We start from the raw sequence: 23,038 nt of genomic DNA on the forward strand, positions 1-23,038 counted from the left end.
CTGTCTGATAAATGTGCGATGAATAAAACAAAAACATTGTCATATTCAATTAATTTGCAGCTTGTCTTTTGACATCAGTCATTGCCCACAGTACTCATTATTCCTGCTTGCTACTTGCTGATTTGTATGATGCTTGTCTGTTGAGTTCTGATTTCTGAACATCAAATTTGAGCCAATCGGGTGAAATTTGCATGTTTGATGGCTGATGTATGACAGTGTGATGGATAAAGTACACACTAGATACATGTGTGTGTACATATGAATCTTCTGTGGCACTGCTCATGGTAAGCCAGAAGGTAAGTTGTTTTGTAACTGTTGGGGTGTTACAAAGTACGACAGGGAAAGTGTTGCAGGAAGTAAGTGTGATACTTACAGGAAGTGCATATTATATGCAAGACTTTTAATATATTATAGATATACTTTCAGTTCTCCCATGGTGTTGCTCACAGTAAGGCAGGTGATATGCTATGTTATAAAGGAGGAGTGTTATAGCATGTAATGTATAATATATATGCTGCTAAGGCCACATAATCTCATTGTTAGTAGGCAAAATAGAGTCAGATCCATCAGAGTTTAACTGTTGTTTGATCAGGGAACTGACAATGAAAATTTGCTTGTCAGTTTCAAGTTGCAGCTGAGAAGCATTCAGAGTTTTAAGATTGCATTGCACCTGTAACAAAGTGACATCTGGAATGTGACATAGTGAGGTGCCTGTCCTTGCTAGGTGTACTGTTTTTTTATATAGATAGATAGAATGGATATCTCCAGCTGATTGCATCTTTGATTGGTGGGGTACAACTTCAAAATCTTGGCAAATGTAATTTTAAAAAAAGGCATGCTAACCAATTTCATTGCTTTCCTTCTTAACTCCCACTCATTCCATTCATATGATTGAACGATGTTGGGCTCCAGGATGTGAGTGTCAGTTTGTGTGCTGTTGTCACGTTTTACGATGGATTGCAAACATTTTTCTGCCTAGAATTTAGAAAGGAAAGGGGGAAAAAAACAAACACCAGACTGAAAAATTATGACAAATTGTGGAAAGATTACTTGTTCTGTACTGCCTGAATTCTAAGAAATAGCTTGCTTGTCTTAGTCCTCAACCCCCCCTCCCCGAAGTATTATTTTAAAGAAATTATAAATATGGTAGAAAATCAAGTATACTGAAATTTTCCTCTTTTCTCCTTGCTTGAAGACAGATGCTGGCAGCTCTTCAGTATCTTGCCTAAATGGCCATTCTTCATGTATGATCCAGAATAATGAGCTTCAATAGACTGTTCAACCACAGGTTGCATCACAACCAAGTCTGATTCTGTACACACCTTCCAGCATGGGTCACTAGATAGGAATAAGGAGTGGGAACCCTGAATGATATTTCTCCCTTCCCTAGACTAGGGCCACTGAGGGCTGATTACAGCACCTTTATTGCCAGTGTAAAACTTCTTATTTAAAATTGCCTTCGTTATTTTAGTAGCCTACCATTTATATTATGGTAACAGTAGGTTTGCTTTGGCATCATTGTCCTAGTGCTGAAATTTCCTGGAGCTGCTGGTGGCGTAAAGGTTACATGTTTTACACATTTAACAGACAAAGTTAATAAATAATAACTGCAGCAGGAGAAGAAAGAGCTCCACAAAGTCTTCATTGACCGCAAGAAGGAATTTGATCATGTTTACCATCAAGGATTGGTTATAACCCAGTATAAAACTGACATATAAAAAAACTTGTGCAATCATGCCTACAATGCAGTATTTCAATGACGGTTTGTCTGAATCTGGAGCTAAGAAAGGTCGCCTGCTGTCCATGCCCATAGCCAGCTTTGAGGCAATGCAGGCAGCAACTTCAGTAACTTCATTTTGCCCAGAGGTGTAAATATAAGTGAAATTAATTATTTAGTTTATTGTCTTCTTAATTTTAAAAATTGCTTCCTCTGTAATGTTTCCTACATTACAACAGTGACTACACTTCAAGTGTACTTCATTGACTGTAAAGCGCTTTGGGATGTCCTGAGGTCATGAAAGGCACTATGTGAATGTATGTCCTTCTTTCTGTAATAACAGATAGTTACTGAGTAAGGAAACTTTCTGGTTTAAAATGAGAAAAATAACTTATTTATAACTTATTTTAATTTTTTTTAAGACCCTTAATGACAAATCTGATATTTGAACTTATGGGCATCCAAGACCAAGCTAACTGTAGTGAGGGGAGAACAACAACAACTTGCATTTGTATAGCACCTTTAACATAATAAAACATCCCAAGGCCCATCACAGGAGTGTTATCAAACAAAATTTGACACCAAGCCACGTAAGGAGATACAGGTGACCAAAAGCTTATTTAAGGAGAATCTTAAAAGGAGGAGAGAGAGGCGGAGAGTTTTAGGGAGGGAATTCCAGAGCTTAGGACCTAGGCAGCTGAAGGCACAGCTGGCAATGGTGGAGTGATTAAAATCGGGATGCGCAAGAAGCAAGAATTGGAGGAGCGCAGAGATCTCAGAGGGTTGGGATGAGTTTATAGAGATAGGGAGGGGCGAGGCCACGGAGGGATTTGAAAACAAGAATGAGAATTTTAAAATCGAGGCGTTCCAGACTGGGCACCAGTGTAGGTCAGCGAGCACAGCGGTGATGGGTGAACGGGACTTCGTGCGAGTTAGGATGTGGGCAGCAGTGTTTTGGATGAGCTCAAGTTGATGGAGGGTGGAAGATGGGAGGCCGGCCAGGAAAGCATTGGAATAGTCAACCACATTGTTTGAAGTAACAGAAAATTTGTAGTCTCCTCTCGCTACGGTCCCTAGTACTTCTCGCTTCTCATTCTCGCTTTTACTTTGCTGTCTCTACTTCTCTCCATTGCTCGCTCACTTATTCCCTCTGTAACGTCTCTAGCTCGTCTCTTTTTTTCCCTTTCCTACTTTGTGCATATGATCATCGGGTACTCAGTATCTTGTTCCAGAACATTAGATATTTGAGCTGTAATAATAAAAAGGTGCACAAAAATGTCTGGCTGCAAAATAAAAAATATTTTGAGAGAAATGGCCTCTTGTCTGAAGATTTAAATGTGAGAGGAGTAAAAAAATGCATTTAACCCACTGAATTTTTAAAATCAGAAACTCAGTATTTTTGGTGTTTTGCTCATTATTTTTGTGCTCTCGATGCTGGCAGTATTAAGGTTATTTTCTGTTTATTGGACTGAACGTTGGAGGTTGGAACTGTAATCCCGCTGGAACTAAACAAGAGACTGCAAACAACTCGGTTCAAGAAGCATCATTTAAGGTTGCGATACCTGTGCATAGGGAGTCACTGAGGAAAACTGCTGATGGAGCTCCAGCAGTTGAATGAGCTCTGGAGATTGCTTAGCTTCCTCTGCTGCCATGGCAATGTAATAATCAGGCTTTTGAGCAAAAGCGCTGGCAGCCTCCTTTGAGGAGAAGCTGTAATATTTTTCTTGATGTTTAAGAATTCCAATGTCTGGATTTCCTGAAAAAAATAAAGAACAGATTATTTGAGGTCATTCCTATAAAATATTTTACACCCCATTATCCTGCTGCTCACGTGACATGGTTACATGGGATCTGTGTGTGCTGCATTCTTTTTTGCCTGCAACAGCCCCTCTGTGTGTTTACAACTGAAATGCCAAAAGTCTGTGTTATTTTCCCGTGAATAGTGACAAAATATTAAATCAATAGAAAAAATGTTAAAGAAACCCAACATCAGGAAATGAAATTAAAAATAAAATTTTTATTACATAGTCACAGCAGTACTTGGCATGCATATAAAAAAATCAGTCAGAATAGCCACAGCTAATTCAGAAAGGGAAGCATTATCACAATGAAAAGTAGCAGGAAGCAGGGATCTCACCCACAGTTGGTCACATGGTAAATTACTTTTTTAAAAAAAACAGCCGATCAGCTGCCTCATATGGAGCAGCAGTAATGAGTTCTCAGATCTTTTTTCCTTTAATAACAGGTCTTCATCCTTATAAGGTGAATTACATCATCAGACAAGGTTAAACCTCAAAAGGACAATCAGCCAATCAGCTGCCTGACATGGAGCAACAGTGATGAGATGCTCAATGTTCTCAGATTTTTTTTTTCTTTTTAAAAAAAATAACTTTGAACAAAACAAAGGGAAACTTATAAACTAAATGATAATATTGTTCCTGGTGTCCACAAAATACTGATCTCAGCCAATGCCAGCATCATTGGGAGGTACCAAGTGGAGTTCGGACACTTCCCAACAAAGAGGCAGGAAAACTTTAGGAAAATCATCTCTTTCTGCCTTCATGCAGCCCCTAATGTCTGGTCGTAAAGTGACGTCAACAAAGGCTTTGTAGAAGGTTTGTCCTCTAAGCTGGGAATGGTGCAAAGCACACGGAAACCACAAGAGCATAAAGAGAGACAGTAACAGTCTTGACAATTTCAGGTGTTACACCCCCACAGGTGATTCCACCATCATGGCTGAGATAATCATCAACAACAACAACAACGTGCATTTATGTAGCGCCTTTAACGTAGTAAAATGTCCCAAGGTGTTTCACAGGAGCATTACCAAACAAAATTTGAAACCGAGCCACATAAGGATATATTAGGACAGGTGAGGTCAAAGAGGTAGGTTTTAACGAGCGTCTTAAAGGAGGAGAGAGAGGTAGAGAGGTGAAGAGGTTTAGGGAGGGAATTGCAGAGCTTAGGGCCTAGGCAGCTGAAGGCACAGCCAGCAATAGTGAAGCCATTTAAATTGGAGATGTGCAAGAGGCCAGAATTGGAGGAGCACAGAGATGGGTGAACGGGACTTGTTGCCAGTTAGGATATGGGCTTTTCCAGACCTTTCCGGCTGGGAAATTATAGGCATGAACCAGTCTCCCATAATTTCACAAAAGAAAGACATTTATGCCATCATGTAGCGTGGACGCCTGGACAAACAATGCTGCTGTAACCCCTGTTCTGTGAATTCTCACTTTTCCATAAAGAAACACCTGAAGGTCTTTCAATGTTGGTGCAGAAACAGTTGTGTACTCTTCGAAAGGTTAACTATTAAACTTGTTTTTCCAGAAAATCATTTTTACAAAGCAATAATTTCAGGCAGGAAGAAGACCTTTAGTCCATCTATCCCACCCATCTACAGTATTCCCTTGGTGCATTTCTAATGAAGCTACCTTAGTAAAGTTACAAAATGTATGTTAATCAGTTTGATCTTTAACTTCTATCTTTCTGTGGCTTCTGATTTTGCTCCAATCCCAAAAATATTTCAGTCAAACTCTAATAAAAAAATTATTCCAAACCAGCCTAAACTATTTTCCCGTAGCTCTGTCTGAAGCTCTACCATGAACAGTAGAGAAGCTCAGCATTTATGAAGAAGGATCACATTGTTGGTCATACATTACGTTTCCTGTTGGCAGGGCATGTCACTGGCAAAAATTAACAGATATTATAAATTCACGTGGAGCTTCGTTCATGCAGGGAATTCGGGCGTAGAGGTTAGCACACTTCACAGGACTTTCTGCCCATTAAAAGTTAATTGATGGCACAATCGGCGAGGCCCACTGAATTCCATGTGCCTGAATTCTCTGCCTGAGCTCCATAAATCGAGCTGCGCGCCAGGACTGTCAATTAGCAAAAGTGTACTCTCCAGTGTCCAATGGAGCCGTTTTTGGGTGACAATGATGAGACACAAATCAAAACACGCAAGTTCTGTGTCAAGGGCGTTCAGGCGTTCTATGCCTGGAAGTCAGTTGACCACTCGCAGGAAGAGAATGGAGGAGATATTTGCACACTTTATCAGCAACCTTTCACTGGCTGCTGACACCCAATATTCTGGCCCAGTACCCATGTGGTGCACCCAGCATATCATGCACTGAGAGCATCAGAAAAATATTTAAATGAAATGGCACTGCATTATCATGCATGGTCTGTTCACTGGGGCACAAATGCCCACGCCAGGACTGCACGGTCCATTTTTTTGTGTAGAAGTGCTCTCCCCGTGACATCACCAATCTTGCTGTCATAATGCCTTGTCTTCATCATGTCACAAGTGCAGAAACCCCTACACAGGTTACTGATAGGAGTATGTTCTCGACTTTCAGATTATTTGGCGATCCAAGTAGATTATTTAAGTTAAATAAATAATAGGATAGTTATCGGTCAGAACATGCTTATGGGAGGGAACCGAGTCTTTTGTATCCTAACTGTGCAGAGACCTCTTTTTAGCAGCAAAAGTTAAAGACAAGTAAAGTTAAAATAAGCTAAAATGGTGTCATCCGGTAGCATGACGATACAGTGTACTGTAGTACCATGGAGTGGTGGGACCTGAATTTGTACCCATGATTCTCCACTCGACTGAGTTTCTAATCTCAGGCAGGCCGATGTGGGACAGTATCAAACAGAGGCTAGGTTTTCCCTAGAGACTTGCGACGTGGAGAGTTGTTTTCTTTCACCCCACCAATGGCGGCTGTGCCTTCGGCAGCCTAGTTCCTTAGCTATGGAAATCCCTCCCTAAACCTCCGCCTCTCTACCTCTCTCTCCTCCTTTAAGACGCTCCTTAAAACCTACCTCTTTAACCAAGCTTTTGTCCACCTGTCCTAATATCTCCTTATGTGGCTCGGTGTCAAATTTTGTTTGATAACGTTCCTGTGAAGCGTCTTGGAACTTTTTACTACGTTAAAGACGCTATATAATTGCAAGTTGTTGTCGGGGTGACCACCACCATAGAAGGAGAGCTACTAATAACCAGCTCTTGTGCATCAACTAGCAGTCACTTCATAACTTGGTGGGGCTCAGAGACAGTTGCCTGCGTGCCCTCTCAGACACAAGATACTATGCGGACCAAACAGAAAGCTTTTCATGAATTAAGCAAATAGTTTCAACTCAAAAAGGTGACCGGCACATCTTGTATACCTCTCAGAAGGAGACCGTGTCTTGCAGCAAATGTGTAGGCACAGAATCCTCGATACTGCACAATCAGTTGGCGATAAGTTAGTGTGCTTTCTGGAAAGATCCACTCCCGATTCTTGAAGTTTGATGGATTTATTCTATCTGCTGAATAGCAAAACAATACAAGGAATGATGTGTATTATTCAGTATATTATCTACTGGAAAAGTCAATGGATAACGATCAGAAGTGGGAATCATGCATTGAGGTCAATAGCAGCAGCCCTACTGCAATGGCTTAGATCCACTAACTCAGCACAGACTAGAGGTTAATGCTCGAGGGGATAGAAAATTTCTGTACCAGCACGTACAGTGCCTCATATCATCAGGCAGAAAAAAAACATAGATTTTAAATGATGGTGCAGACAATTATGGAAGATGTCCACAAGTTCTGTGTTTAGTGCCATCTGTACGTAATTCTGTACATTAACTTCTTAGGACCGATTTTACAAAATTGCACACCTGGTGGGCAGCATTGCAGAAAATTGTGGGCATGCTCCCCATGATTTATCCATCCGTGATGTCCTGGTATATGCACTCGGCCAGTGAGGCTTCCTACTGATAGTGTGCACTTCTACAACATTTACATTAAAATAACATTTATTATAGGCCAGCTGCTGACAAAAACATAGCCTCAAACCTCTCTGCCTCTGATACCTTCACTAACTTTTCTCCCAACCCCTGCTCACTGTCCAACCCCTCCAGTCTCATGCTCTTCTGAACTGGTTTGGGGCATTTTCCTATGTTAAAGGTTTTGTATAGGTGTAAGTTGTCATGTTGCATGAAAGCAAGGAATGGTTATTGATTCCCTCTTTTCACCGTTCAAGATAGCATTTTGGAGAGCACTGTCATCAGAAGAGAGATCATGATCAATTTTTTTATAATATCCACTAAGTCATTGATGTTATGGTACCAAAGCAAAAAGATGAACATCGAAATGTTTATGACCTTTAAAGAAAAGGGTACCTACAGAAGACTACAAGGGGGTAATTTTAACCAAACCCACCTGGCGGAAACTGACAGGATCGGCCGCCCATTTTATTCTCTGGCCGATTGTACTTTCCATCAAAATCAATGGAGAGTAAAATCAGGCGGGGTGTAAAATGGGTGGCCGATCCGATCCCGTCAGTTTCCCACCGGGCGGGTAAGGTTAAAGTTACCCCCCTAAGAGTGTCAAGTTTATTCTGGACATAAGGTTGATTTTTTTTTTTTCTGATGTCATACTGCTGATCAAGTTGCAATTGAGATGTTGCAACCAATTCTCATTAGTAATTCTCCCAGTTATTTGCCAGGAAAGGAAAACAAAAAAAAACAAAAGCTGCATAGGGCAGATTTTATGAATTCAAACTCCCAGTGACCATGAACGGATAATCCAGCAGAGCCCGCTGACCCCTGTGCCCAAATTCCAACTTCGCTTTCCTGGAACGCGAAGCACTGCAGCAGGAGATCAAATTTGTAAAATCCACCCCCATCGTACAGAGTGACAACATTTCTGTCCCTGTATGACATACCTGATACTTCAATTAATCTCTCAGTGTCTGTTTTCACCGCTACTCCCTCCAGCAAGGGCCCAATGACACCATCTGGAAACAGCCGTGAGTGAGTTCCCAAATACGGAACTAGGTTGGTTACTAAGTTGCTGAAGACGCTAAGCAGCACCATCTCATCCTGGAAACAGGTCCACAGGTTGGAGAGAGCAATAAAATGAGGCTGGCGAAATAGGTAAAAGAAATCTACATTAGGTTCAATATATAGTTGAGGGATTTTAAAATATTTTACATTACACTATTGATATAATATGAAATTGTTTAAGAAAGCTACGGTCATTATTAACTCTAAAAGTATGACATTGTCCATAGGATGAAAAAAGTGGTTACCACCACCCCCCCTCCAATTGTTTAATGGGTAAATGCACTCTTCATACAGATCAAGAAGGTTCTGGAACCATGAAATTACTGCTATTAATATTAGTGCATGAAAGCCTCACTTGCTCTACGACCATCCTCTTTCACCTATTTTAAAGGAGTTGTTAACCGATTTATTTTAAAGAAACATAAGAAATAGGAGCAGGAGTAGGCCATGCGGCCCCTTGAGCCTGCTCCGCCGTTCAATCAGATCATGGCTGATCTTCGACCTCAACTCCACTTTCTCCGCCCAGTCCCCGTATCCCTTGATTTCCTTAGTGTGCAAAAAATCTACCAATCTCAGTATTGAATATACTCAACAACTAAGCATCCACAGCCCTCTGGGGTAGAGAAGTCCAAAGATTCACAACTTTCTGAGTGAAGACATTTTTCCTCATCTCGGTCCTAAATGGCCAACCTCTTATCTTGAGACTATGACCCCTAGTTCCAGACTCTCAAGCCAGGGGAAACAGCCTCTCAGCAACTACCCTGTCAAGCCCTCTAAGAATTTTATACATTTCAATGAGATCACCTCTCATTCATCTAAACTCCAGAGAATATAGGCCCATTCTACCAATCTCTCCTCATAGGACAACCCCTCTCATCCCAGGAATCAATCTAGTGAATCTTTGTTGCACCCCCTGTAAGGCAAGTATATCCTTCCTGAGATAAGGAGACCAAAACTGTACACAGTACTCCAGGTGTGGTCTCACCAGAGCCCTGTATAATTGCAGCAAGACCTCCTTACTCTTATACTACAACCCCCATGCAATAAAGGCTAACACACTATTTGCCTTCCTAATTGCTTGCTCTTAACTTTCTGTGATTTGTGTACAAGGACACTCAAATCCCTCTGAATACCAACATTTCTTAGTCTCTCACCTTTTAAAAAATATTCTGCTTTTCTATTCTTCCTACCAAAGTGGATAACTTCACATTTCCCCACATATACTCCATCTGCCACCTTCTTGCCCACTCACTTAACCTGTCTATATCCCTTTGCAGCCTCTTTGTGACCTCCTCACAGCTTTCTTTCCCACCGAGCTTTGTATCGTCAACAAACTTGGATACATTACACTTGGTCCCCTCATCTAAATCATTGGTGTATATTGTAAACAGCTAAGGCCCAAGCACTGATCCTTGCAGCACCCCACTAGTTACAACCTGCTAACCTGAAAATGATCCATTTATTCCTACTCTCTGTTTTCTGTCCGTTAACCAATCCTCATTCCATGCTAATATATTACCCCCAATTTCACGAGCCCAAATCTTGTGTAACCTTGTGGCACCTTATCGAGTGCCTTTTGAAAATCCAAATATACTACAACCACTGGTTCTTCTTTATCTATCCTGCTAGTTACACCCTGAAAAAATTCTTAATAGATTTGTCAAACATGATTTCCCTTTCATAAAACCGGTTGACTCTGCATTAGATTTTCTAATGATTTTTATTATGATTTTCTAAGTGCCCTGTTACTACGTCCTTAATAATAGATTCCAGCAATTTTCCTACTACTGATGTCAGGCTAACCGGCCTATAGTTCCCTGTTTTCTCTCTCCCGTCTTTCTTGAATAGCGGGGTAACATTTGCTACCTTCCAATCTACGGGGACCGTTCTAGAATCTAGAGAATTCTGGAAGATCAAAACCAATGCATCCACTATCTCTGCAGCCAGGCTTTTAGTCCAGTCGGCTTTTAGTCCCATTAATTTCTCCAGTACTTTTTCTTTACTAATCTTAATTACTTTAAGTTCCTCACTCTCATTAGACCACTGTCAAGAGATTTTTTTTTAAAGTAGAATACAGGCACCACTGGGTCGAGAGAGAACAAAAAAATCAGCTGGGGCTCTTGCTCCTGATTCCAAAACCTGTGAGTCCTGCTGGAGAACATGCCTGTGTGCACACTGGGCGAGGGCAGTATCAAGCTCAACGGAGATACTCATACTGGTCGAACAGCCAGCTGACCACCTGTTTATAGCCTGCTACAAACAAAAAGAGTCAATGCCCTCAGGAGAGGCAGGAGAAAATTAAGGATGGAGGGAAAAGTGGTTTTATTGGTGAGTCACAATTCTGAACTACAGGCCCGTGCTTATACAAATAATTAAGCCTGGCAGCCAAAGTAACAAACTGAATTTTGAAAAAATGAAGCATCCTGTAAAAAATTAACAAATCAAATGCAAAGTAATTATCACTACAGTTTTAACATTGAACAATAAGTAGATGTGAGTCATTATATTTAGAGAATGAACTATGCACCCAACAGACATTCAGTTCAAAATCCATGTGGGAAAATCAGTCATATTGCATGCAGCAGGCAAATATCATTTCACAGTACATAGAGCTGAGTGCTGCAGTTAGAGCTGCTCAACAAGAAGTAAAAGATTAAGTAACAGTAATTGGTATACGTTCCGCCAGTTTTTCGGCTGTAAAATGGGCGCAAACCATTATCAATTTAGCAGTGGGATGGCCTGCACCCAATCTGCACAGGTGTTGGCCCCACTGCTAAATACATGGGGCCCTTTTCGAGGTATCCCGGGCAGCAACTCGCCAAGGCTTCTTCGACAGCACCTCCCAAACCCGCGACCTCTACCACCTAGAAGGACAAGGGCAGCAGGCACATGGGAACAACACCACCTGCACGTTCCCCTCCAAGTCACACACCATCCCGACTTGGAAATATATCACCGTTCCTTCATCATCGCTGGGTCAAAATCCTGGAACTCCTTACCTAACAGCACTGTGGGAGAACAGTCACCACACCGACTGCAGCGGTTCAAGAAGGCGGCTCACCACCACCTTCTCAAGGGCAATTAGGGATGGGCAATAAATGCCGGCCTCGCCAGCGACGCCCACATCCCATGAACGAATAAAAAAAAACGCCTAAAACAGGCGTTAAGCCTTTTAATTATGTAAATTCAACGACTGTTGAATGACCCCATCAAGAAATTTGGCGATGAGCGAGGCAGACATTGGGCGGGCCTAGCTCAGGATTCTTCAGTTGCCCCCGCAGCTTCCAACGAGAGGTAGGTGAATTTTTTTTTAAAAACCGTTCCTGTGCAGGAGTGCTCCCCCGATCCCACATGAATCGCAATCACATCCCACCCCCATCCCACAACTTCCATGGCCTGCTCCAACCCCACCCCACCCCGGGACTTAGTCAAGGGCTGCTGCTGTTGAAGCAGGCGGCCCAACATTGATGTCTTTGCTCGGGTGAGCTGCCTGTACAGGAGTGACCAGTGCTGGCAGCTCGCGCCGACTATGAAGCAGAGGCCCAAGGCCCAATTTCTATCGATCCTTGGGCCTTTTGGTTCGGGCACGGCCGGTCGTGCCCAGACCACAATCTACCCCTAAATCTTTTCACTTCTATACATTTGCTGCAGCATTCAGATTACAATCATTTTAAATAAAGCATATAACTTCAATAAAAGTTGTTTCTGTATTTTTTTGTGACATTTTCGATGTGAATTACTGTACAGAACTCAGGAAATATACAGGGTACTCGCAGAGGAAGCTTAACAGGGGAGTTCACAACATGCTGCTATACTGATACAGCTGTACCACAGAACAGAGGAATGTGGGTTCTGTCCGGGTTCCTAACTTCAGCTGAACTGTCTGAAGAGTTGGTGAACAAACGCTAGACAGTCAGTTCCTGAGACGGTGCATGCATGCCTTCTACCCAGTTTGATATTGTACTCCACCTCACATCAATACTTGACACTGGTGTTGAAAGAGCCTTTTAACAGGTCAGCTGCTCAACTTTATGATTAAGGGATGGCGCATGGTGTAGAGGTACCAAAGGAAATGTTATAAACTTTTAAAATGAGAGCAGGGGAGAGAGAGAGAGAGCACAGAGTATTGTTATCAAAACTGTGATCCACTGTTGTTAAAATTAGTTCATTTCTAATTGAAGTTTTTTGGTGCAAATTTCTCAGATTCCCTCTCCTCCCCACTTTGTTTTTTTTGTGCAAAATATCTTGATATTTGCTAATTTGGCAGAATTGTGAATGCTTGACTTTTAAAATTATGAGCAAAGTAACAATCCTGCTTCTGCCCCAAGTCTACCACTTTGAATGTGGGCATTAGGGCTCTCCTGTACCAGTCACCACTCTACATGACCCAGAACGAGAAATGAGAGGGGTCAATGGAGCTATTTTTCACATTTTTAACATATGATTCTTTTATTCATATGCTTTAAATGGGAACACAAAATAACACGACCTACAACGCAAAATAAAGGTGCACTCATACCAGAGTTTTACAAGTTTTAAAATGGGAAGAACAAACCTTATAAGGGCAATACTTACATACACTTGTGCAGTGGGCACTGCTGCCTTTGACTTGACGACAGAGTTCAGGTCCTCCATCCGCTTACTTAATTGATGCTGCAGCATTTCTACCTGTTTAGCACATGTGACAATTTCAGCCTGCCGAGGAAACAAAAACCAGACAACATTTTAAAAAATCAATAACCATTCAGGAAAGACTGAACAAACTGGGACATTTTTCTCTAAAAAAAAAGAGAAGACTGAGAGGTGAGCTGATAGAGGTCTTTAAAATTATGAAGGGGTTCGATAGGGTAGACGTGGAGAGGATGTTTCCACCTGTGGGGGAAACCAGAACTAGGGGCCATAAATATAAGATAGTCACTAATAAACCCAATAAGGAATTCAGGAGAAACCTTTTTACTCAGACAATAGTTCGAACGTGGAACTCACTACCACAAGGAGTAGTTGAGGTGACTAGCACAGATGCATTTAAGGGGAAGCTAGATAAACACATGAGGGAGAAAGGAATAGAAAGATATGCTGATAGGGTCAGATGAAGAAGGATGGGAGGAGGCACGTATGGAGTATAAACACCGGCATGGACCAGTTGGGCCGAATGGCCTGTTTCTGAGCTGTAACATTCTATGTAATTCGATATGACCACTGTACTTCTAGAAATACACTGAATCAGCAGCAGGCCAGGATACACTGGCGGGAGATTTTCGGTTTGGGTGCAAATCGGGCGGGCGGTGGGTGGGGCGTGCGTTGCGCCACCTGAAAGACTCGGCCTGGGGCTCGTGCCGTTTTCAAAGCCTGGCCTCAATTACATTAATTCAGAGAGCTTCCAGAACCAAAATGTGACCCCTATAGGCAGTTGGCCAATCTAGAGGGTGGGAAATCTAGCAGGGTGATTGATCCTGAAGGGCCTGCAGCAGCACTCTACAGGGGAGGACTGGAAGTGTTGGGAGTGAAAGGAAGCACCAGTTTTGAACGGCAGGCAAAATTTGTGCAGCACTCAACAGCAGCGAGGACTGGCATAAAAATGTGGACCAAACCTGCACAGCTTTCTCTGACTGCAGCTGAGGGTCCCTTTAAGGAAAGCTCAAAATGGTGGCCCAAAATAGTCACCTTGCTACTTCTATCATTCATGTTTGGTGAGTGGGAGCAGAAACAAGTGGTAATCCAGCAGTCAGAGACAAAAATGGCATTGGGAGTTGTAATTATGTCCTCTGGCCATGATTACAATACGCTCACAAAGCTGCTGCCTGCTTCCAGCGGCCGCTTCAGCCACCAGCATCAAGGTCTACCCGGAAATCGGAATGGGTGGGAACTTGGTGATACGTCAGCACATTTTTAGGCACAAAGGAGATGCTAGGGACAAAAAAAAAAATCACCCCACTGTGTACACTGAAGCAAATCTAAATGTCACAGTAACATAATGCCTTGTTCAATAAAATCTCAGGAAACTGCTAAATTAAATGGAAGAACTAATATTATTCTAACAAATATGGAAAGCAAGGGCAGCGAATGTGTGGTTCTTAGGCAATTCTGACATAAGTGCTGCAGGAGAAGTTGTGGTAGTGACAGAATAGTATACCAGTTGGCACAGTGGAGACATCTGAGTTTACAAGAACACTGGGTTTAGGTATCCGAACAAATATACGTCAAGGAACCAGAAGAATGCTTAATCCCCTTACTATAACTCCTCACGAAGGAACAACCTGGGGTTCACCACCCAGCTTCACCATCCAGGAGTGACTGTTGCCTAACTTTGGGTTGTCCAACTGTCTTGCATTATCAGTTTAGATTGTAAATGAATTTACCTCACCAGCCCTCATTTAAGATACCCACAAGCTACTGAGGGAATTAATTAACTCTTTCTATCTGAAACATTAAAGAAGTCAGACAATGAGTCATGCACTAACAACTACTTATTAACCTCAAAATCACGACTACCACTTAAACATTGGCCTCGATATTAACGCAGGGATGGGATCGGAGTGGGTGGAGGGGGGGGGGGGGGTAGCGATAGTGGGTGACAAACCTGCTACATTGTGGGACGTGTGGGAATGTCCAATTTCAGCAAGATTGCCTCATTTTCATTTTACTTCCGGGTTTCGCCTCCCCACTGCACGTCAGCAGACATGATGCGGACCCTCATGACGCGATTTCACCTCGTCTATTTAAAGGCCCAGTTCACAGATGCAACGGTGGAGGAGATTTGGAATTTTGTGCATTGTATTGAGAGAAGTAGAAACAGAGTAATGGAAGGAAGGAGGACAAAAGCTGCGCCCAGTTTCAATGAGGCGTGCCTCGATGTACTGCTGGGTGCAGTAAGGGCGAGGAAGGAGGTCCTGTTTCCCAGCAATGGGAAAAAGAAACCTGTCGTCACTACAAAGAATGCGTGGATGGAGGGGGCACAAGAAGTTAGCAGCAGAAGCGTCATCATACGAAAATGGATCCAGTGCAGGAAGCGTTTTAATAACCTAACCAGGTCAGGAAAGGTGAGTAAAGTTGCAGATTCACCTACATCCTGTAGTGCACTCCACCTCTCATTCTGTCTTGTAAAGCGTACTCTATTCACGTTACTCCTCACACCCGCTTAAGTTCCAATAGCACCCATCGTTCCGTTTCAATGCACTTCCTCACCTCCGCCTTTCTCACCTCCCCAGTCCTCTCCAAGCCCTGCTCAGCTGGAAAAAGATGCTCAACCTGGGGGGCCATCAATGGAAAGGAGAATAACAGCGGGTCAGCAGCAATTGTGCGCGGTACTGTGCGGACGAGGGCATCAAAGATAGAGGCCAGGGGGTGGTTGAGCAGATCAACAGTATGATGAACTTAGGGCCAAAGGGAGTTCTAAGTGAGTTTATTCAAGAAGCAGACACAGGAGGAAGTAGGATTGGAAGGGGTTAGGGGGATGTGGGTGGTGAGGGTTACAAGAAAGAGGTCGGAGATGGCCTTGTCTATGATCGAGAACATGAAGTGGAGAAGTCACATGAGATGGCAGGGTTGAAGGGATGTGAATATGGGTAGTAGAGATTATAGGGAGGGAGATGTTAAGGGAGGACAGGAGGGCAGTGAAATCAGAGGGGAGAGGGCAAGGTGACTTGAGATGGAGATTGAAATCACCATGGATGAGGAGTCGCTCAGTGCAGAGGGTGAGGGAGGAAAGGAGCGAGGATATCTCAGTGAGAAACCCGGGGAAGGATTTGGGGGATGGGGGGGAGCAGTCGATTTTAAATGAGAATGAGGGATGGAAATAGATTAGGTGCTTGGAGGAGGAGAAAAAGTGTCAAATGAATTGGGGTAGAGACCAAGGTGTGATTTGGTGATAAGGGCCTCACCGTCACCGCGATGGTTTGGGAGCGGCAGATGGTGGAAAGTATAGTCAGGAGGGAAGGCTTCATTAAGGGGCAAGGTGTCGTCACCCATGAGCTAAGTTTTCGTCAATGCCATGATATCAATGGAATCGTGCACAATAAGGTGGTGGATGATAAGGGCCTTGGTCACGAGTGATGGACATTCTGGAGGAAAATGCAGAGGGGACAGTGATCCACTGACAGAGTCCAAGAAGTGTGTGGGGTGAGTGGGACCAGAAGAGATTGGCAAAAGTAACCCCTTGTAGGTGTGCTGGGTGGCAAGGTCGGCAAGAGGGGAGGATGGGCCTGTTGGGGTTGATGCTCAGAGAATGCCGAGAAAGACATAAGGGGGAATTTTAAACACCACCCCCCACCCCACCCCCGGATGGGCGGGTGCGGATTGGGGGATAAATTGCTAAAAATGTGAAACCCGATCCCAACCTGCCTACTTCTACTTTTCCCGTGGCGCGTTGGGAGGCAGACAAGTAACCCGCACTGGAGAGGCGGGGCAATGATTATAATATGTTAATGAGGCTGCATTCCTCAGATTTTGACAGCCATTTCAATTAATACTTGCTGTACCTGGCAGCTGGAGGGAGGTGGGAGCTGCCGGATCCAGCAGGAAAGTGCTTTTCCATCACTGCTTGTGGGCCAGGAGGAGCAGGAGCGCTTCCCCCCGGCCCCTCAAGCAAACCTGCCGCGATCTCTCCCTCCCCGCGATCAGCCAACAACCCCCCACCACCCCCTGCGATGTCTCCCCCCCTCCCCCACCCTGTGATGTGGGCGTACCCAAGGGGGAATTGAGAAATTATTGTCTTGCTACAAAAAAGGCTGCTGACAGTGACTGAAATTACATATAATCCGAATAAGACCCAAATCTTAAGATCACTTGTTTCTTTTACTATGAGTGTACGCAGCAAACTTCTGTTTAGTTATTCATAAAACAAATATTCTTAGAAAAAAGAATTAAATAAACCCTCCTACGTTGCCACACCTGCCCTGATCCACAGTGAAAGTTGGCAGAGCCCAGACCTCTGCCAGAGGTCCCCCACAGGACCTCCCTAGGCCGAAGGAAAAAACGCTGAAAAATCTTTCAGCCTTGACTTGGTGGTTGCACTGTCGCCTCTGAGTCAGAAGGTTGTGGTTTCGAGCCTAACTCCAGAGCCTTAAGCACATAACCTAGGCTGAGACTTCAGTGCAGCACTGAGGGAGTGCTGCACTGCCGGAAGTGCCACCTTTGGATGAGATGTTAAACCGAGGCCCCGTCTTCCCTCTCAGGCGGACATAAAAGATTCCATGGCACTGTTTGAAGGAGAACAGGGGAGTTCTCCCATTCTCCTGGTCAATATTTATCTCTCAACCAACATCACTTAAAAAAAAAACAGATTATTTGCTTATTGCTGTTTGTGGGACCTCGCTGTGCACAATTTGGCTGTCGCATTTCCCTACATTACAGCAATGACTACAGTTTAAAAGTACTTCGTTGGCTGGGAAGCACTTTGGGATGTCCTGAGGATGTGAAAGACACTATGTAAATTATAATTTCTTTCTTTCCTATTAGTCATCACAAATTGAGATTTTTTTGAAATCGCAGGGGGGGCGGCCTCGGAGGTGGCGGGGGGGCGGCCTCGGAGGTGGCGGGGGGGCGGCCTCGGAGATCGCGCGGGGGGGGCCTCGGAGATCGCGGGGGGGGGGGGCCTCGGAGATCGCGGGGGGGGGGGGCCTCGGAGATCGCGGGGGGGGGGGGCCTCGGAGATCGCGGGGGGGGGGGGCCTCGGAGATCGCGGGGGGGGCCTCGGAGATCGCGGGGGGGGGGGCCTCGGAGATCGCGGGGGGGGCCTCGGAGATCGCGGGGGGGGGGGCCTCGGAGATCGCGGGGGGGGGGGCCTCGGAGATCGCGGGGGAGGGGGGCCTCGGAGATCGCGGGGGAGGGGGGCCTGGGACATCGCGGGGGGGGGGGCCTGGGACATCGCGGTGGGGGAGCCTGGGACATCGCGGGGGGGGGGCCTGGGACATCGCGGGGGGGAGCCTGGGACATCGCGGGGGGGGGGCCTGGGACATCGCGGGGGGGGGGCCTGGGACATCGCGGGGGGGGGGCCTGGGACATCGCGGGGGGGGGCCTGGGACATCGCGGGGGGGAGCCTGGGACATCGCGGGGGGGGGGGGGCCTGGGACATCGCGGGGGGGGGGGCGCCTGGGACATCGCGGGGGGGGGCCTGGGACATCGCGGGGGGGGGGCGCCTGGGACATCGCGGGGGGGGGGGCGGGGTCGGAGATCGTGGTGGGGGCGGGGGGTCAACCGATCGCATCTGCATACCAATCAGGTAGGCTTGCTGGGCCTGGAGGAAACACTCCTGGTTCTCCGGGCCCACAAGCAGTGCAATAAAAGCACTTACCTGCTGAGCCGAGCCTTCTCGCCTCCTCTCAAGTGGCATGAAGTATATTTCTTCAGTTGAAATAGCAACAATGCATAATAATAGTTAATATATGGTTTGCATCCTTCAATTTCCTACCACAATAATGCGTAGAAAGACCTCATGCTGCCTCACGTTGAATAGGGCCTCCTTCAGTTTATCATGCAACCCATCTTCCTCGTAGCATTGTTCCCGACTTTTCTCCAGCCTCTCGATAATAGCCGTGTAGTGATAGATTAGCTGCTGAGTGGCTTGTAGCTCAGACTCAACATTTTGTTTGGTTGCTGGCACCGTTTCATTTAGAATAGCAGGCACTGTGTTGGCAAATGTATTTCAATTAGACAGAGGCAACGTCAGAAAACCATAGACAGTGTTTAAAATACAGTAACAAATATGAAGTAATTTGCAGAATAGCCGAAATACCTATGGGTGAAGTTAAAACAGACGCAAGAGTCTTAGCGGACTCGGCATTCATCATGCCCGACCAATGTACAGCAGCAATTAGAATTTGGCAGTACAAAAGGAGGCCATTCAGCCCATTATGCCTGTACTGGCTCTCTGAAAGAAGTATCCACAGTCTCATTCCCATATCCTTTCACGTTTTGTCTTTTTCTAATATTTATCCACTTCCCTTTTAAAAACTTTTATGGATTCTGCTCCCACCACTGTTTTTGAAAGGATCCGAACAATCCTCTGTGTAAAAAAAAATTCTTAACCTATCCCTGCATCACTGCCACCGTGTTGGACTTGTGTCCAGTTAAAGTTATTGTTTGTGTGTAAACTTAAATGTATGCTCATTCCAGTTATTTGCAAACCTGAAGATTTTTTTTAAGGCCGCTAGGATTAACATACATCTGAGTTCCGCACAATAGATTTTTAACAGGTAAGGGTATGAAGGGATATGGAGCAAAGGCAGGTAAATGGAATTGAAATGCAGATCAGCCATGAAGCAGGATTGCTGGCTGTAGGAGGCCACTGGCAGGGTCCCACAGGAACGGATCCTATTGTCAGGCACTCCCGCTCCTCATGGCCCACAAAGAAACAACAAAAAAAAAATTTAATTACTTAATTTTCTGGATTTCCCGGAATCCGCTTGCCACCAGGTTTCACTGGTGATTCCGACACAGCGTGGGACTGCCGCAATTTTTGGTTAAAATTGGGTCAGGGTTCGAATTGCACCATAGAACCCCCATTTCAATATATTCATGAGGGCTCCCCCCCACTCACCCACCGTTTGCCTGCAGCAAGCACCCTAGCTGCCTCCGAAAAGATTAAAATGGCGGTAGGTGGGAGCCCGTTGGGAACACAGCGTTAAGTTAAGTACTCTACCGCTATTTTAACCACTTGACTGCTCTGTTCCCATCAGGTGAGCAGGATTCAAATTGGGGCTGATGACTCATCTTTCTCCTAAGCATCCTGCAACTCTCTGGTCCGAACATTGACTTCAGTAACTTAGATATATCCTCATTTTTAAAGCCATTTTAATTTCATACCTGACCCCCAGGTTTTCCTTCTCGTCAATTTTATTGCCTTCCTCCAACCCCACCCACCCACCCCCCGGCCCGGCCTCCCACTTTCTTAGCTGTTCACACAAGTTTTGTTTCTTTAATGTCTTAATGTTTCTGTCTATTACTTGACTGAGATGATTGGTAACATGATTCCACCGATGCTTCCTCTCTGTCTTTCATTAATATGCCTGCCCCCCCTCCCTCCCACCACTCTACTTCTTCAGTTCTGAAGGGCACAAATACAAAACGTAAACCTGTCCGTTCCCTCCACAGAAGAGCAAATATTGACTATGCATCACTCATAAAGCTATTTACACATCCTTGGTGATCTAGGATTTTGCTGCATGAGAAAAAAGGCAAAGGGAACTGAAAGCTTAAAGAAAATATTTGTTCTGATGAAGGATTACACAAGAGATTTAATGGTACCTTTGACTTTCAGATTCTGACTGACATTTTCCAGCATTTTCTGATTTTATCTCAGATTTTCAGCTTTTACAATCTTCCTTTGAATCTCTAATATTTTTGATTTAAGATTCCACTGAAGCTGCTAATCTGCTGAACCAAGTTTACTTTGTCTCATGTATTTCAATGCGATGTTGCAGATATGACTAGTACAGTGGAGCAGAGCGTTGGAACTCCAATACAGTGAACCACTAATCTCCAAGACTTGGGTTTCTATTACCAATCTCGAACATGGCACTGAGACGAGGCACTTGTGACAGGGTGATATAACTCACTCTGCACTTATAGCTTTCCATTTATTTTCCATAATTTATCATTTCCCAGCACATATCCAAAGAGACATTGTGCTTTTACCCTGAAACTAGGCTCTTTGAATTTTAGCATGTGACCATTTAACCCATTAATGTGAACTTTCTTTGCCTGCTATTTTAACAGGATCACAAACCCTGTTTAATGTAAACACCTACGTTAAAGTTGCACACAAAGGAATTTCACACAGAAATTGCATAAAGCGTTTATACACAAATATTCAAAGAGTGTAATTTTAAGGAATTTTTTTTTCACCTAACAGTCAAATCTAGAAACCTAACTAAGGAGCAACTAAGTGTTTCGAAATCTGTTCCACAATACTTACAATCATCAATACCCTCACCGCCCTTCTTACAGTTCTTGTTGAACAGTCGAATACCAGTGACAATCATGCTTAGTTCATTCATCTGTCGTTCCTTGTCCTTTTTCGTGAGGACAAGAAAGGTACCCAGCTCCGTCTGTGGAAAGACACTTTGCAGAGCAGCTAATGCAAAAAAAAAAATGAACATGCTTCATGTCCGAGTTAAAAATTTAAATATGAATATCTTGAAAATAAGCAGTAACTTCTCCCAGGTAATCTGCAATGTCATAATTGTTAAATACTGGTAATTCTGCAGGAGAATCTTTTTTGCAGAAAATGTACGATTTTATAATTCTATAGTCCACACAGAATTTTTCAGTAATCAACTGCATACTATTTCTTGATAACCTTGGTAGAATGATGCCCAATAGTCCATTTAGGTGAAACACCATTACACAACAGGTACCTGCAGTAGATTAACAATCACCTCCAGCATGAAATTGGCCAAAAAAAAATCAATGTACAAAGGTACTAGAGAGAGTCTGTAAGGCAGGAATCTAATCTTAAAGAGTTCTGGTGACTTTTGCAAACCAGTTCAGTTTCGTTCTTAACATCAATTTCTGTACCACAAAATCAGATTACCGCCTTGTGATTACTGACAGGTATGCATTATTCTCTAATTAATGGCAAAGTAACTCCACAGTGTACTCAAGGAATAAGCTGACCACTCGGCAAAGATGTTTGCACAAAAAGATAATACACACCAGCCTACCCATTCTTTCTCAATATAAACTGTTTACTGTTGTACTAATTCAAATCAATTGTTTCTTATCTGTGGTCCACTCTCACGACACTGCCCACACTTAATTTCACTCCTCCCTGTCCCAGTGTAGCCAACACATCTCAGTTAATCGCTTTTCCTCCTGCCCTCGCACGGTGAATTCGGGTGCACTCCAAGGTTCCATTCTTGGCTTCCTTCTTTTCTCCTTGCCCCTTGATAGCATTGTCCATAGGCATAGGGTCAAGTTCCACTTATACGCTGACGACATCCAGCTCTATTTCTCCATCCCACCCTTGACTTCAGGACCAGCAGGGAGACAAACCATTGGACAGCCGGACAGACATCAAGTCACGAATAAGCAAGTACTTTCTCCAATTTAGCATCGACATCATGCCATTCTGTTCAGCCCCCACCAAAAGTCCCCACACTTTAGGCCACCTCTGTCCTGAACTGATTGCTCAGGCTGAACCCAATAATGCACAACCTTAGTGCCCTGTTTGGCCCTGAGTTGAACTTCAAAGCTCACATCTTAGCCATCCCAGAGATCACTGATTCCAACCTATGCAAAATTACTTGCCTCCAATATTAACTGATCCCAAACCCTAACTCACCTACACTGGTGCTGAAACCCTCAACCATTCTTTTATCACCACCAGGTTTGAGTACAATAATATTTTCCTCATCAGTCCCCCAAGTTCCATACCTGTATGAACAACTTATTCAAAACACCCATCCTACACTAAGTATGACAGTTCTATCATCCCTATCCGTTGGCTCCCCATCCCTCAATGCATCAAAATCAAAATCCTTATCTTCG

General features: G+C 44.2%; 1 protein-coding gene across 2 annotated transcripts in view; it reads right to left on the minus strand.

Annotated features, from left to right (window-relative positions):
• cfap206 (cilia and flagella associated protein 206) overlaps nucleotides 1-23,038 on the minus strand; it is a 39,074-nt gene that overhangs the window by 469 nt on the left and 15,567 nt on the right. For both annotated transcript variants that reach the window (XM_067984908.1, XM_067984907.1), the window contains exons 6-12: nucleotides 21,465-21,623; nucleotides 18,960-19,174; nucleotides 13,127-13,246; nucleotides 8,431-8,629; nucleotides 6,887-7,027; nucleotides 3,280-3,473; nucleotides 844-975 (exon numbers count right to left, since the gene is read on the minus strand). In XM_067984908.1, the coding sequence (XP_067841009.1) occupies nucleotides 844-975; nucleotides 3,280-3,473; nucleotides 6,887-7,027; nucleotides 8,431-8,629; nucleotides 13,127-13,246; nucleotides 18,960-19,174; nucleotides 21,465-21,623 (1,160 nt within the window). The remainder of the gene's footprint in view (nucleotides 1-843; nucleotides 976-3,279; nucleotides 3,474-6,886; nucleotides 7,028-8,430; nucleotides 8,630-13,126; nucleotides 13,247-18,959; nucleotides 19,175-21,464; nucleotides 21,624-23,038) is intronic.

This window comes from Heptranchias perlo, chromosome 5 (assembly GCF_035084215.1).
Source record: "Heptranchias perlo isolate sHepPer1 chromosome 5, sHepPer1.hap1, whole genome shotgun sequence".
Taxonomy (NCBI): domain Eukaryota; kingdom Metazoa; phylum Chordata; class Chondrichthyes; order Hexanchiformes; family Hexanchidae; genus Heptranchias; species Heptranchias perlo.